Source organism: Trichechus manatus, unplaced genomic scaffold (genome assembly GCF_000243295.1).
Source record: "Trichechus manatus latirostris isolate Lorelei unplaced genomic scaffold, TriManLat1.0 scaffold00087, whole genome shotgun sequence".
Taxonomy (NCBI): domain Eukaryota; kingdom Metazoa; phylum Chordata; class Mammalia; order Sirenia; family Trichechidae; genus Trichechus; species Trichechus manatus.
Window position 1 is genome coordinate 5,200,635 of NW_004444023.1, and position 15,680 is coordinate 5,216,314.

At 44.8% G+C, this 15,680-nt stretch overlaps 1 protein-coding gene across 5 annotated transcripts in view; it reads right to left on the reverse strand.

The window, feature by feature from the left end:
* VRK3 (VRK serine/threonine kinase 3) overlaps positions 1–15,680 on the reverse strand; it is a 58,975-nt gene that overhangs the window by 21,068 nt on the left and 22,227 nt on the right. For all 5 annotated transcript variants that reach the window (XM_023736298.1, XM_023736295.1, XM_023736297.1 and 2 more), the window contains exons 8-12: positions 14,555–14,621; positions 11,527–11,611; positions 9,907–10,012; positions 7,710–7,802; positions 5,642–5,774 (exon numbers count right to left, since the gene is read on the reverse strand). In XM_023736298.1, coding sequence (XP_023592066.1) covers positions 5,642–5,774; positions 7,710–7,802; positions 9,907–10,012; positions 11,527–11,611; positions 14,555–14,621 — 484 coding nt within the window. The remainder of the gene's footprint in view (positions 1–5,641; positions 5,775–7,709; positions 7,803–9,906; positions 10,013–11,526; positions 11,612–14,554; positions 14,622–15,680) is intronic.

Below are 15,680 nucleotides of genomic sequence, written 5' to 3' on the forward strand. Positions count from 1 at the left end.
GCATAGTAGTTAAGAGCTATGGTTGCTAACCAAAACATTGGCACTTTGAATCCAGCAGGCGCTCCTTGGAAACTCTATGGGGCGGTTCTACTCTGTCCTATAGGGTCGCTATGAGTCAGAATTGATTCGACAGCAACGGGTAGGACAATTAGATCAGATCAGAAAACAAAGGACAACCACACAATACTGGGAATCACGGCCTAGCCAGGTAGACGTATATTTCTGGGGGACATTATTCAATCCATGACACGAGGTCATTATGAGTCGGTATCGACTTGATGGCACCCTACAACATTCTCAGCTTTCTCATTGTCTCAATGACTCCTGTTCACTCTCCCCACCCTTTCTTTACCCACTCTCTCCCTAACTCACTCTCTCATCCTTTCAGTCTTTCATTTCATACACTCACTCTTTCAATGATTCCTTGATGCCCACTGTGCCAGGCCCCATCCTTCATTCTGCAAACCCAGACAAGCATTTGGTTAGGTCCCAGCCCTTGCCAGTTGCTATGGATTGAACTGTGTCCCTCAAAAATATGTGTTGGATTCCTGACTCCTATATCTGTGGATGCGAGCCCTGGTGGCACAGTGGTTAAGCTGTCCACTGTTAAACAAAAGGTTGGCAGTTCAAACACACCAGCTGCTCCACGGGAGAAAGATATGGCAGTCTACTTCCGTGAAGATTTCAGCCTTTGAACCCCCTGGGGCAGTTCTACTCTGTCCTGTAGAGATGCTATTAGACAGCATTAACTCGACGGCGATGGGTTATGGGGTTTTAAACCTGTGGATGTGATCCCATCTGGGGATACAGTTTTCTTTATGTTAATGAGGTCATATCCATGTAGGGTGTGTCTTAAACATAGTGACTTTTGACATAGAGACAAGCAAGCACAAACGCAGAAGAGATGCCACATGGAGATCGCCAAGGAACTGAGGAACTCAGAGACTACGGAAGCTGAGACAAGGATCTTCCCTCAGAGCTGACAGAGAGAGAGCCACACCTTGTGGTATTTGCATTATAGCGTGTCTTATTTTTCTAGTGCTGCTGTAACAGAAATACCACAAGTGGGTGGATTTAAAGAACAGTAATTTATTTTCTCACAGTTCAGGAGGCTAGAAGTTCAAATTCAGGACACCAGCTCTAGAGGAAGGCTCTCTCTCTGTGGTTTCTTGGGGAAGGTCCTTGTCTCTTTTCAGCTATCTTCATGTGAGATGTATCTTCCCCTCCCTTTGCGCTTCCTTCTCTGTGCCTAATCTGCTCTTTTTTTTATCTCAAAGGTGAGTGGCTTAAGATGCATCCTACACAGATATGGTCTCATTAACATGACAAAGAAAACTCCATTGCCAAATGGTATTACATCCACAGGTATGGGGTTTAGGATTTACAGTACATTTTGCAGGAACACAACTCAATCCCTAACACAGCAGCACTGGGTAACTAAGACAATGGCTGAGTGGAGAAGATGGTCCTGGTATATGGGCTGACCTGAGCTACAGAGGAGACAGAATAGGCCGTGAGGGAGCTCAAGGAGGACACGGAGCCCAGCCTAGTCGAGTCAGGCAGAGGAGACTTTATGGCTTCAATTGTGGCCCCAAAAATATGTGTTATAATTACTAACCCCTATACCTCTGGTTAAGGAGCCGAGGTGGCACAATGGTTAAGAGCTTGGCTGCTAACTGCAAGGTCAGCAGTTCGAATCCACCAGCCATGAGTCAGAATCGATTCAACGGCAATGGGTTGAGCCCTGGTGGTGCAGTGGTTAAGAGCTTGACTGCTAACTGAAAGGTTGGCAGTTCAAACCCACCAGCTGCTTCGAGGGAGAAAGATGTGGCAGTATGTTTTTGTAAAGATTACAAACTTGGAAACCCTATGGGGCAGTTCTACTCTGTCCTATAGGGTCATTATGAGCCGGAATCGACTGGACGGCAGTGGGTTTGGTTTACACCTGTGGTTACAATCCCCTTTGGGAATGAGTTTTCTTTGTTATGTTAATGAAACAGTATAGCGTAGTGTGTGTCTTGAGTTAATCTCTTTTGAGAAATAAAAGAGATTAAACAAGCAAGCAGAGATCAGGGAAGATAAGACACCATGTCACATGAAGATCACCAAGGAGGCAAGAAACAGAACCTGAAGGACAAGAACCTTCCCACAGAGCCAACAGAGATACAGAGCCTTCCCCCAGAACCGGTGACCTGAATTTGGACTTCCAGCTTCCTGAAACTGTGAGAAAATAAATTTCTATTTGTTAAAGCCACGCACTTGTGGTACTTCTATTAAAGCAGCAATAGAAAACCAAGACAGAGACTGACAGGGTCTTCATTTTCCTTGAGCATCTTAGTCACAACATTCAGACAACTCCTCCCGTAAGCGTTTGACAAACACTGACAGTTGACTGAGCCAGGCCTTCTGTCAAGGGATGCTGGAGGCACAGACACTGCCCCTGCCTTCAGGGAGCCCAATCTGGTGGGGGGACATGGACAGGCACATGGATGAGTTTTTTGTTTTTATGTAATATTATTAGAGAAGCACTAGGCTTTATTAGATGTAATACTGGAACGAGAGCAAAACAGGAGCAAAGATTGTGCCATGGACCCACAGTAGATAGATTCTGATAGAATGGGATAAAATGTGGAACAGAACCTCAAATTCTTTGAAAAAAAGATTTACTGGACCAGTTGAGACTGAAGGATTCCCTGAGACTATTTCCCTGAGATTCTCTTTAAATAAATCTTGAACTGAAACTAGCCCCTGAGCTCACCTTTTAGCTAAATAACAAATTGGTTCACAAAATAAAGAATATCACCTGTAAGTACTGTGCCCCCTTAAAAAATCCTCTATATGACCAAACGGTCAAAAATTACTTTAAAACCAAGATGAGCAGGGGCCAGGGAAACTAGATAAATGGAAAAAGAACAACCAGAACAGAAACAATGAGGATGTTCACAACATTGTGAAGAATGTAACCAATGTCGCTGAACAGCTTTGTGTAGAAATTGTTAAATGAACCTAAACTGCTGTGTAAACCTTCACTGAAATCACAATATTTAAAAAAAAAAAAAAAAAATGGCATCATGGACCCACCTCAACAGAGATGGGCTCCGAGCTGCTATCCTGCTTGTAGTTGAAGTGGGAGGCCTGAGCCACCCTGTGCACTCACAGATTCACAAACACACAAAGGGAAGCGTGAAGGAAGCCCACACTGAGTCATCATCTAAGATACAGTTGTCAGTCCTGATGCTGTCTCAACAACAGGAGCAATACAGTAGTGAAGGTTTCTCTCCATCCAATTCTGACCAGGTTTTTTGGCAGAAAAGACAGATGAGAAGTCAACAAATGGCTGCCTCACAGCATAAGACTTTTTTTTCTTTTTATTTATTTTTGTTGTTGAGAATACACAGAGCAGAACACACACCAAGTTTCTACACGTACAATTCAGTGACATTGATTACATTCTTCAAGCTGTGCAACCATTCTTACTCTCCTTTTCCAAGTTGTTGATCCCCCATTAACATAAACTCACTGCCCTCTATGCTTCCTATCTAACCTTTCGAGTTGCTGTTGTCAACTTGGTCCCATATAGACAGCTCTTGAAAGAGCACAATGTTCAAGGCAGATATTCTTTACTAGTTTAGCTAAACCACTGTTTGGTTTTAAGATGACTTCAGGGGATTAAGGTTTAAAGAATATCTCAGGGCAAGAGTTTCAGGGGTTCACATAGCCTCCATGGCTCCAGAAAGTCTGGATTCCAAGGACAATTGAAATTCTGTTCTGCCATTTTCTCCTTCTGATCAGGATTCTTCTATAGAGATCAGACGGTTTCAGGCCAACCTCCCAGGCCCACAACACTGAGCAATGATGACTGATTCTTGGTGGGGCACACTGGCGGGAGGAGAAGACTCAGATGTGTCCCCAAGTCATGAGAGATTACAGGCTGTTCCTGGTAGCCTAGTTTGTGCATTGTAATGAAAAGTGGACGTTCCATTTAGTGTGCTGAATGTAGTAAATTCATTTCCAGAATACTCAATTAATCACCACATCCTATTCCTTCACCTTTTTACATAAATAGGCACTGGCCACATAAGAAACATATGTACATATTTGTTAAGACAGGAACTTCGGCTCTTTAATGAATAAAGCTAAAATGTGTCCAACCAGGTAGATTGTACAGATAAAACAATTATTACTGGCCCTGTGACCACCCTTACCTCCAGGTTTGAATTTGGGACAGTGATGAATCTGCATGTGATCTCCAAACTTTCTACAAGTCTAAACTGCTTTTCCTGAGAGGCTGGAGTGACTCAACACAAAGGTGGTTGTAATATAAAGCAATCTGTGTCTGTGGGGCTGAGGCCTCCTCAAGGAATCTGCCCTAAGTTCTCTCTCCATGCTCTTTCTCTAGATAATCTCTCCGAGGGTGTCAGCTGACAATTGTTGAGACACACCAAGAGCTGAGCCTCCAGGCCTGACTTCCCTCCTCTACTCCAGATATGGGGAGCCAACTGCCTCCACAACAGCACCTCCCAGGTGAGTCTGGAGCAACTCTCATCCTCCAAGTCTGCCCTGGATCCTGCATCCCCACCTCGGAGCTGCAGAGCTTCCCTTTGTGTCCAGGTACTTGCTGTCCATGGTGCTGAATCCCGTCCTAGCACTTCCCTCTAAAATGGCTAACTGCTGTCCACAGTGCTGAACCACTGAGCTATCCAAACAAACCCCGTACCCTACGAGTCAATTCTAACTCCTAGAGACCTATAGGGCAGCGTAGAACTGCCTCAGAGTTTCAAGGGCTGTATAATGTTTATGGAAGCAGAGTACCACATCTTTCTCCGTTGGAGCAGCAGATGGGTTCAAATCACTGACCTTTCAGTTAGCGGCCGAACGTTTAACCACTTGTGCCACCTAGGGACTGCCCGAAAAGATAGGTTGAAGTCCTAACCCCAGTACTTATGAACGTGACCTTGTTTGGAAATAAGCTCTTTGAATATGTTAATAGTTAATATGAGGTCACACTGGGGTAGGGTGGATCATAATCCAACATGAGTGGTGTCCTTGTAAAACACAAGGCACAGAGAGACAGAAAGAGGGGAAATGGCCATGTGAAGATGCATCTACAAGCAAAGGAATGTCTGGGGTGACCAGAAGCCAGGAGAGACAAGAAAGGACCCTCCCCTAGAGCCTTCAGAGACAGCATGATCGTGCCAGCCCTTAAGTTTGTACTCCTAGCCTCCAGAACAGTGAAACAATAAATTTCTGTCCTAATAAGCCACCTGCCTGTAATGTTTTGCTATAGCAGTCCTAGGGTACTAACAGTCTCTCCTGTGGCTGGCCATCTGCTGTCCACGGTTTTGAACTCCCTATTCTTTTTCTTTTTTTGCCCTCAAGATGATTCCAACTCACAGTGACCCCATGTGTGTCAGAGTAGAACTGTGCTCCATAGGGTTTTCAATGGGTGACTTTTCCAAAGGAGATCACCAGGCCTTTCTTCCAAGGCACCTCTGGCAGACTCGATCCACCAACCTTTTGGTTAGCAGCCAAGTGTGTTAACATTTGGGCCACCCAAGGACCCCTGTGAACCCCTAGAGCTGCCCTTGAGTGAGGAGCACATGTCCATGGTCCTGAACCCGAGCCCTCTTCTGGCTCTTACCGCATCCCTTGTGTAGGTCCACGCTAATGAACTCAAGGTCCCCCTCATGTAGGCTCTTGCTGCCTTCAACATAGGCCACGTGCTTGCCACCTGGAGAGTAGCGGAAGGCGAAGCCGTAGCCCACCAGGGTCACCTGTGGATGTGGAGAGAAGCCACACGGTTTGCAGGTTAGGAGCTGGGTGGGACTCTGGAGCCAGAGACTTCAATTGAGGACGCAATTTGAAACAACCTACCCATGACAGATGACATATTTTTAAATTATAAAATTAAGACATGCTCATAGCAAAAAGGTCAAACAGTACAGAAGGGTGTGAAGCAAGAAGTCCCAGACCCTCCCTCCCTATTGCTTCCTAAACTCACCATCTAGAAGTAATCCACTAATGTTGCTGCTGCTGTTAGTTGCTATCAAGTTGATTCTGACTCAGTGAATGCAGAGTAGAACTGCTCCGTAGGGTTTTCAAGGCTGTGACCTTTCAGAAGTAGATCCCCAGGCCTTTCTTCTGAGGCGTCTCCGGGTGGGTTGAACTGCCAACCTTACAATTAGTAGCCGAGTGCTTAACCGTTTGAGCCACCCAAGGACTCCTCCAGCTCTACCCTTAGTGGCTGTACAACCTCAGGCAAGTTAGGAAATGTCTCTGTGCTTTGGTTTCCCCATCTGTAAAATTATGATAATAGTCCCCATCTCACAGGTTTGGAGGTTTTAATGAGTTCAAAACAAAAATTAAAGTGTTGCTCTGCCAGATAATAAACAAAGCTAACTATATCTTCTTCTTTTTAGTGGTTGCATCTATTCTACCACACAGCTAGGAGACAAGTGTTGATTTTGTCTGTGTGAGACCTACGCCCCCTTCTTCCATACCCAGTTATAGGATCACCCCTAAATCTCAGCCTGTGCAATGCAGGTGAGGCTCACCTGATGTTTTCACCGGGATTGCTGAGTTGATGGAATCTAAGCTTGACTTTGCTGGGATCTTTTTTTCCCAGATGGTGCAAACGGTTAATGTACTAGGCTGCTAATGGAAAGGTTGGCGGTTTGGGACTTCCCAAAGGTACCTTGGAAGAAAGGCCTGGTGATCTACTTCTGAAAAATCAGTCACTGAAAACCCTACAGAGCACAGTTTTACTCTGGCACAAAAAGGGTTGCCATTAATTGGAGTCAACTCCATGGCAACTTTTTTTTTTTTTTTTGGCTCATGTCAATTTCATCACCATGAGGGAAGAGAGTCTGTCTGACAATGAGCAGCACACAAACAAAAACAGCCCAAAGACGGAAAAGCTGGCTTCCCAATGATAGGATTTGAGTTCCTAGGTCCAGCTACATCTGAAGCCAGTCAAGCCCTGGGTTTTTCCATTCCATGAACCAAGAAATTATACCCCTCTCCCCCATTTTTTTGCTTAAGCCATGTTAATCTGGGTTTCTGTCATTTGCAACTAAAAGAGTCCTGACTAATATAATTAGAATTAACTTTGAAACATTAGTCAGTATCCTACTGGGACAATACATTTAAAGTGTTTTTCATTTTCCTATTACAATGTTGTCAGGAATACCTTGTACATATACCTTTGAATAGTCCTATGAATATATGGATAGAATAAATTCCTAAAAGAGGAACTGGTGGACCAAAAAACAGATGCATTTAAAATTTTGATTGCTAGTGCCAAGTTAGTCTTCAGAAAAGTTGCCCAAGCTACACTTCCATCAGCAGTGTATATAACACCTGTTCCCTTACATCCTTACCAGCAATCAATATTATCATTCTTCTTAATTTTGCCTATCCAAGAGGTGAAAAATAGTATCTCATTTTTATTTGTATTTCTATGATTATACGCAGACTGAGCACCTTTTCATACACTTGACTAACTTGTGGGTTTCTTTTCCAATGAACAGCTTTTCCTATCCTTTTTTTACTAAGTTGCTTATTTTTTCTTATTTATTTGAAGGCACTCTTTATGTATGATGGATATCAATTCTTTGTCTGCAATAAACATTGTAAAATAGATCGAGGCTTTGGGATAGGTGGGAATCTGAGCCCGGAGGGCCCCAAGGTTGGGAGGACCTGGCTCTTACTTGGGTCAGGTCGTCTGGATTCACAAAGATATTCTCAGCCGTCACGTTTCCATGAACGTATTCATTTTCATGGAGGTACTCCAGGGCATCCAGCTGGAGGAAGAAAGAAGAAAGCATCTAATGAGTAGGAAGACTAACTCAAAGATACTCTGATGCAAAGCCTGGTGTAGGAACTCCCACTGTTAGCCCTGGGGTCATATGGTGCTGCCTATAACTGGGAGGATAAGTCAGAGAAGTTCTCAGTGAAGCATTAGGAAGCCCACTATGACAGCACTAAAGCGCCCAGTTGGTTTTCTGTCTACCCTCTGTATCTATCTCTTAGTTGATGGCAAAGTCAGGAGGTGAAGAGGATTATTTATCTCCCCTCTCCGCAAAAAAAAAAAAAAAAAAAAAGTAACACAGCAAGCAGAAATAAATTTAGTTCAGCAATTTATATTTTTATCTCCAGCTCTGACTTTTCCACTGAGCACCAGACTCATATATTGAACTTCTTGCTAGTTGCCCTCAAATCAATTCTGGCTCATGGTAACCCCATATGTGCAGAGTAGAACTGTGCTCCATAGTTTTCAATGCTGTGACCTTTCGGAAAAAGATCGCCCAGCAGGCCTGTCTTTTGAGGCACCTCTGGGTGGGTCTGACCTGCCAACCTTTTAACTAGTAGTCAAGCACTTAACTGTGTGAGCCACCCAGGGACTCGTATATTGAACTGCCTAGGTGTTAGCTCTACCTAAACATCAAGAAGTCATTTCAAACCTAAAATATTCAAGTCAGAATTCTAGATTTTCACTTCCAAACTTCTTATTCTCTTTGTCTTCCCCATCTCAGTAAATAGTTCGACCACGACCACAGATCAGGTAAAACTGGAAGTCACCTCTGTTCCCTTCCTCTGCCTCACAGCCCATGTCCAGTTCATCTCCTGTACATCTCAGCACACACTTCTTACATCCACACAGCTCCTGTCCTAGCCCAAGCCACCACCATGCCAACAGGATGACTGTAACAGCCTTCTTACGGATTAATCTGTGTTCCCCAAAAACAATAAAGCTGTTGCCGTCAATTCCAACTCACAGTGACCCTGTAAGGACATGGCAGAACTGCCCCTTAAGGCTTCCAAGACTGTAATCTTAACAGAAGCAGACTGTCACATCTTTCTCCCACGGAGCAGCTGGTGGGTTCAAATCACCGACCTTTCGGTTAGCAGACAAGCACTTAACCACTGTGCCACCAGGGCTCCTTCCCCCCATAATAGGTGTTGTAAATCCTAAACCTCTACACCCATGGATGTAATCTCATTTGGGAAAAGGACTTCCTTTGTTAGATTAGTGATGCCATATCACTGTAGGGTGTGTCTTAAGCCAATCACCTTTGACAGATAAAAGCAGATTAGGTAGAGAAGGAGCCCTTGTGGTCCAACCCTAAAGCACTCAGTAGCTAACTGAAAGGTTGGTGGTTTAAACCTACCCAGCAGTTCTGCAGGAGAAAGACCTAGTGAACTGCTCCTGTAAATTTGCAGCCTAGAAAACCCTGTGGGTCGGTTCTACTCTGTCATATGGGGTCGCTATGAGTCAGAATCACCTTGATGGCACACAACAGCAACAACAGGCACAGAGCAGGAAGCACAAACATGGGGAAGACACACACCACATGAAGATCACCAAGGAACTGAGGAACAGAAGCTGAAAACAGACAAGGACCTTCCCCCAGGGCCGAAAGAGAGAGAAACCCTTCCCCTAGACCCAGCTTCCTGAATCCGGACTTCTAGCCTCCTAAACTGTACGAAGATAAATTTCTGTTAAAGGAACCCACCTGCGGTATTTCTGTTACAGCAGCACAGATAAAGGAGCCCTGGTGGCACAGCAGTTACACACTCGGCTGCTAACCGAAAGGTCAGTGATTTGAGTCCACCAGCCACTCCACGAGAGAAAGATGTGGCAGTCTGCTTCTGCAAAGATTACAGCCTTGGAAACCCTATGGGGCAGTTCTACTCTGTCACATACGGTTGCTATGAGTCAGAATCGACCTGACAGCAACTAACAACAGCAGCAGCAGCACTAGGTAACTAAGACAGGACTCTAGCGATTGCCCTGCGTGCACACTCAGCGAGCACCAAGAACTGTCAGTTAACCAACACACAGACTGAGAGACTGGGATTGGAAGCACCATACCCAGTGCAAGAGCTGGGTAGGTGTGTACGTACCAGCCGGCAGGCCACCTGGAACACGGACCTCTCTGGTATGATGTGCTTCGGGTGGTCATCCAGGACCGACTGGAGGCTCCTACCCAGCCTGGGGAACACCATGAACCTGGAGGACATGAGGCCTGAATCGGGCAGGGCAAGGCCAGGGCTGAGCCCACCCAAGGGTAGGAGAGATGAATGGGGAAGGGGAGGAACATAGGCCACCTGGGCCGCTAGAAGGCTCTAGTCCCAGGTGGAATGAAGAAGGGTTCTGGTTAGCTGGTGTTATGGATTGAATTTGTCCTCCAAAATATGTGCTGTAAATCCTAACCCCCATATCTGTGGTTTTGAAGAAGCCCTGGTGGTACAGTGGTTAAGTGCTCGGCTGCTAACTGAAAGGTCGGCAGTTTGAACCCACCAGCCGCTCCAAGGAAGAAAAGATGTAGCCATCTGCTTCTGTAAAGATTACAACCTTGGAAACTCTATGGAGCAGTTTTATTCTATCCTATAGGGTTGCTATGAGTCAGAATGGACTCCACGGCAATGGGTTATACCTTTGGTTATAATCCCATTTGGGAATGGGTTTTCTTCGCTATGTTAAGAGGTCATGTCAGTGTAGGGTGTGTTTTAAGCCAATTGCCTTTGAAATAGGAAAAAAGCTGATTAGGCACAGAGACAAGCAAGCAGAGATAGGGGAGGACAGATGTCACGTGAAGATCACCAAGGAGCCAAAGAACAGAAGCTGAAAAGAGATGAGGACCATCCCGGAGCCAACAGAGAGAGAAAGCCTTCCCCTAGAGCTGGCACCCTGAATGCTGACTTCTAGCTTCTTAAACTGTGAGAAAATAAATTCGTTAGTTAAAACCACCCACTTATGGTATTTCTGTTAGAGCAGCACTAGATGACTAAGACACCCCTATACTCACAGAGAGGAGCCCTGGTGGTGCAGTCATTAAGCACTGAGCTGCTAAAAGAAAGGTCAGTGGTTTGAACCCACATAGTGGCTCCGAGGGAGAAAGACCTGCCGATCTGCTCCTGTAAAGATCACGGCCTAGGAACCCTATGGGGCAGTTCTACTCTGTCACATGGGCTCACCACGAGTCAGAATCTACTCAAGGGATAGAATCTACTCAAGAGATAAAACAACACAACATACTCAGGGATATAATCCCATTTGGGAATAGGGGTTTCTTTATGTTAAGTAGGACATATCACTGTAGGGTCTGTCTTAACCCAATCACTTTTGAGATACAAAAGAGCAGATGAGACATAGAAGTAAACACAAATGGGAAAAGATTGATGCCAAGTGGAAATGACCAAGGAATTGAGGAAGAGAAGCTGAAAGAAACAAGGATTTCCCCCAGGGCAGACAGACAGCCTTCCCCTCAAGCTGGCACCCTGAATTCTAGCCTCCTAAACTGTGAAAAAAATTAATTCCTGTTCATTAAAGCTACCGATTTGTGGTATCTGTGATACATCGGCACTAAGAAACTAAGATAGCTGGTCACCAACCCGTCTCCAAACTAGGGTGAAAGGAGGGAAGAAACTAACCGGCCAGTGGCTCCAGGGGCCCAGCCATGCAGGGCACAAGACAAGGGAGAAGGACAAGGGACGGGGTGGGTGGCAATGGGGGCAGCTCACCTATACTTGTCCTGGTGGACACCAAAGCCAACACAGGTAGGGATGGCCAGAAGAGGGGTGGAGTACAGCTTCTTCCACTTGTTCACTGCAGAAAGCAGGGGCTTGAGAGGTTAGGGTTCACCTACCCCAGGTACACACGAACCAGAAGTAGAGTGCCCAACCCCAGACGTGACCCAACCCTTGAGTCTCCTTGTGGGAGACTACCTCTCTTTGGGGGGGTGGTGACAGTGAAAGGAGGGTGGAGACAGGATAGAGTAGATGACCCTTGAATTGTCTGGAACCCATGTCTGCAGGTGACGGGTGAACACAGGTGGCATCTGAGAAAGCATAAGCAAATCTGGAGTGGAAGGGACAAGATGGTAGAATAATGCCTGAATTCACATGCACAGCTACTCAGATCAATAAATGTCTACCCAGGCCACGGTGTCACTGTAATTTGACCTGCCCACCTTCCAGGCACTCAGTGAGGTGGTACACAGCCAGGGGTATCCTGACAAAAGTTTAACAAGTGGCTGTCTAGGGAAAAACTTCCCTGGTTGTTAGTGCTTGCCAAATTACGTCATGTAATACTGCCCCCTCCCAAAAATAAAAATAAAAACAAAAAACATTGCCATCCAGTGATTCCGACTCATGAGTGGCCCCACATGTGACAGAGTAGAACTGTGCTGCACAGGGTTTTCTTGGCTGTAATTATTACGGAAGCCGATTACCAGGGTCTTCTTTCCACGCTGCTGCTGGACGGGCTTGGACCACCAACCTTTAGGTTAGTAGTTGAGTGCAAACAGTCTGTGCCACCCAGGGAGGTCTAAAGACGTCCCACCACGGGCAATTTCAAGTTACTGATGTGATACCACTGATTGTGGAGTTGGGAAGAGAAGCACAGTAGCCCACTATTATGTAGTATTTCTACCATATAAGTTAAAGAGTCCGGGTGGGCCAATGGTTAAGCGCTCAGCTGTTGACCGAAAGGTTGGCGGTTTGAACCAACCCAGTGGCTGTAAAGATTACAGCCTAGTAAACCCTATGGGACAGTTCTACTCTGTCACATGGGATCTGTGTGAGTCAGAATCCACTCCATGGCACCCATCAACAACAGCAGCAAATCACATAAACACAGTTAATGCAAATAACCTCAGGAGCACAGATAACAGAAAATGTACTAAAATAATTAGGACACGATGAGCTTTGAGAATGCATTACCTTTGTTTTTAATATAATTTATTTGACTGCAAGTTTATACAATTTAATCTTTTTGTGGTCTTTTTATTATTTTTAAAATTTATTCTGTTGTTGCTGTTCAGAATATGCACAGCAAAACACACACCAATTCAACAATTTCTACATGAACAATTCAGTGACATTGATTACATTCTTCAAGTTGTGAAACCATTCTTACCTGCCTTCTCTGAGTTGTTTCTCCTCCATTAACATAAACTCACTGCCCCCTAAGGTTCTTATTTAATCTTTCCAGTTGTTGTTAACTTGATCCCATATACATAGTTCTTAAAATAGCATAATGCTCAAGGCAGACATTTTTTACTAGTTAAACTACTGTTTAGTTTCAATAAGACTCAGGGGATATTTTTGGTTTAAGGTTTAAAGATTATCTCAGGGCAATAGTTTCCAGGGTTCATCCACCCTCGATGGCTCCAGAAAGTCTAGAGTCCATGCAAATTTGAAACTCTGTTCTACAATTTCCCCCTTTTGATCAGGATTCTTCTATGGAATCTTTGATCAAAATGTTCCGTAATGGTAGCCAGGCACCATCCAGTTCTTCTGCTCTCATGGCAAAGGAGGCACTTGTTCACAGAGGCAATTAGCCAAACATTCCATTTCCTCCTCCTATTTCTGACTCTCCTTCTTTCTCTGTTGCTCTAGACAAATAGAGACCAACTGTTGTGCCTTGGATGGCTGCCTGCAAGCTTTTAAGGCCCCAGGTACTACACAATGAACTAGGAGGTAAACAGAAGCACTAAACACATTATTAGGCCAATTAACTGGGAAGCCCCACAAAACCATGACTTAAACCTCCAAACCAAGGAACCAAATCCCATGAGGTGTCTGTTTGTATACACAATTTAATTTTTAATTATGGTTGTGTTTAATTACTGGCTTGCAACATTCCCGAAAATTGACTGTCAAAAACTGGTTGGAAGTGGAAACAACCAAAATGTCCATCAACAGATGAATAAATAAACAAAACATGGTCTATCTATTCAATGAAATGTTATTCAGTCATAAAGAGAAATGAAGTACTGATACATGCTACAACATGAACGAACACTGAAAACGTATAGAGGAAAACAAGCCAGTCACAAAAGGGCAATTACTACATGATCTCACTTACATGAAATAAGAAAATACATAGAAACCAAAGATAATTGATGGTTTCTGGGGTAGGAGGGAGGGGCAGAGAGGGAGTTTTTGTTTGGGGGACATTGAGTTTATATTACCGTATTTTTATGCAAATAACAAACACCTTCTACATTTGTTTGCCAACCGTGTCCTTTCCCAGCAAGGTATTTTCATAAGCGCTGCTATGCCTATTTGTTTTATATATGTTGCTGTAAAAAAAATTAACATAGTGTGCTCACAAAAATACCTTGTGGGGAGAGCGCGCAGTTGGCAAACAAATAGAGAAGGTGTGTGTTATTTGTGTAAAATACTGTTAATAGTGGTGGAATATTTTGGAAAAGGATAGCAAGGATGGTGGCACAACATGGAAAATGTAATCAATGTCACTGAATTGTAAATGTGGAAGTTGCTGTGTTGGCAAATGTTTTGGTGTGTATATTTTCACCATGTTAAAACAAACAAAAAGAGCTGGTATGAGCTGGCCCCAGCATTCACTGTTTGTCCTCAGATGCCAGAGGCCTAAGGAATGACAGGAGCCAGGTTGTGGGCACAGATAGGACACAAATCTGAACCTCAGGTCCCCGCCCTTCCCATAGCCCCAGAGAGTGGCTGGCTGTCCCTTCCAAACTGGCACCCAGCCTCTCTCCCTCCTTGCCAGTTTCCTGAAGAATACCTTGCAGAGGCTTGGCAGCTCGTTGGAAAAAGTTCTGCTCATTGAACAAACGCCCATCCTTGGCATCCTGGTGGGGAAAGGAGGGAGAGAAGGCTGTCATACTGGACTCTCTTAGACAAGAGCCCCCAAGCATCACTGTCTGTGTATCACTCACCAGGGCAATGCCAGCAACGACCCAGGTTCACCATCAAGTCCCCCACATCAGAACTAAACTCCCCAGGGTGCTGCATGTGACATATTATCATGAACTGCGAGTTGTCTCCCAGTACCCAGGCTCCCCTTCTTTCTTTTATAACAGAATCCACAAGTGTTTCCCAGACACATCAATGAAAAACTGCATTTCCCAGTCTCCTTTGCAGCAAGGTATGATCACATGACAAGTTTGGCCAATGGGGATGTGCTACAGATTGAACTGTGTCCCCCAAAAATATGTGTTGTAAATCCTAACCCCTAGACCCATGGTTAGAATCCCATTTGGGAATGTTTTTTGTTTGTTACGTTAATGAGACAACATTAGTGTAAGGTGTGTGTTCAGTCAATCTCTTCTGAGATATAAAGAAAAAAATCATTGCCATTGAGTCAATTCTGACTCATAGCGATCCTACAGGACAGAGGAGAGCTGCTCCATAGGGTTTCCAAGGCTGTAATTCTGATGGAAGTAGACTGCCACATCTTTCTCCTGCGGAGAGGTTGGTAGGTTTGAACCGCAGACCTTTCAGACAGCAGCCAAGCACTTAACCACTGTGCCATTAGGGCTCCTGGAGGAGATTAAGCAAGGAAGCAGAGATGGGGGACGACAGATGCCATGCCACATAACAATCACAAAGGAGGCAAGGAATAAAAGCTAAAGAGACAAGCATCTTCCCCCAGAGCGACAGAGAGAGCCTTCCTCTAGAGCCGGCGCTCTAATTTCAGACTTCTAGCCACCTAACCTGTGAGAAAATACATTTCTATTTGCTAAAGCCACCCACTTCATTATAGCAGCACTAGATAAGTAAGGCAGGATGTGAGCGGATATGGTTATGTCCCTAAAAGGCTGAGGCAGGCTCTCCCCTTCTCCTTCTGTTCCAGATGGCTGGAATGCAGATGTGACAGAGAGCTGGAGGAGCCACCCTGGTCCACAAGA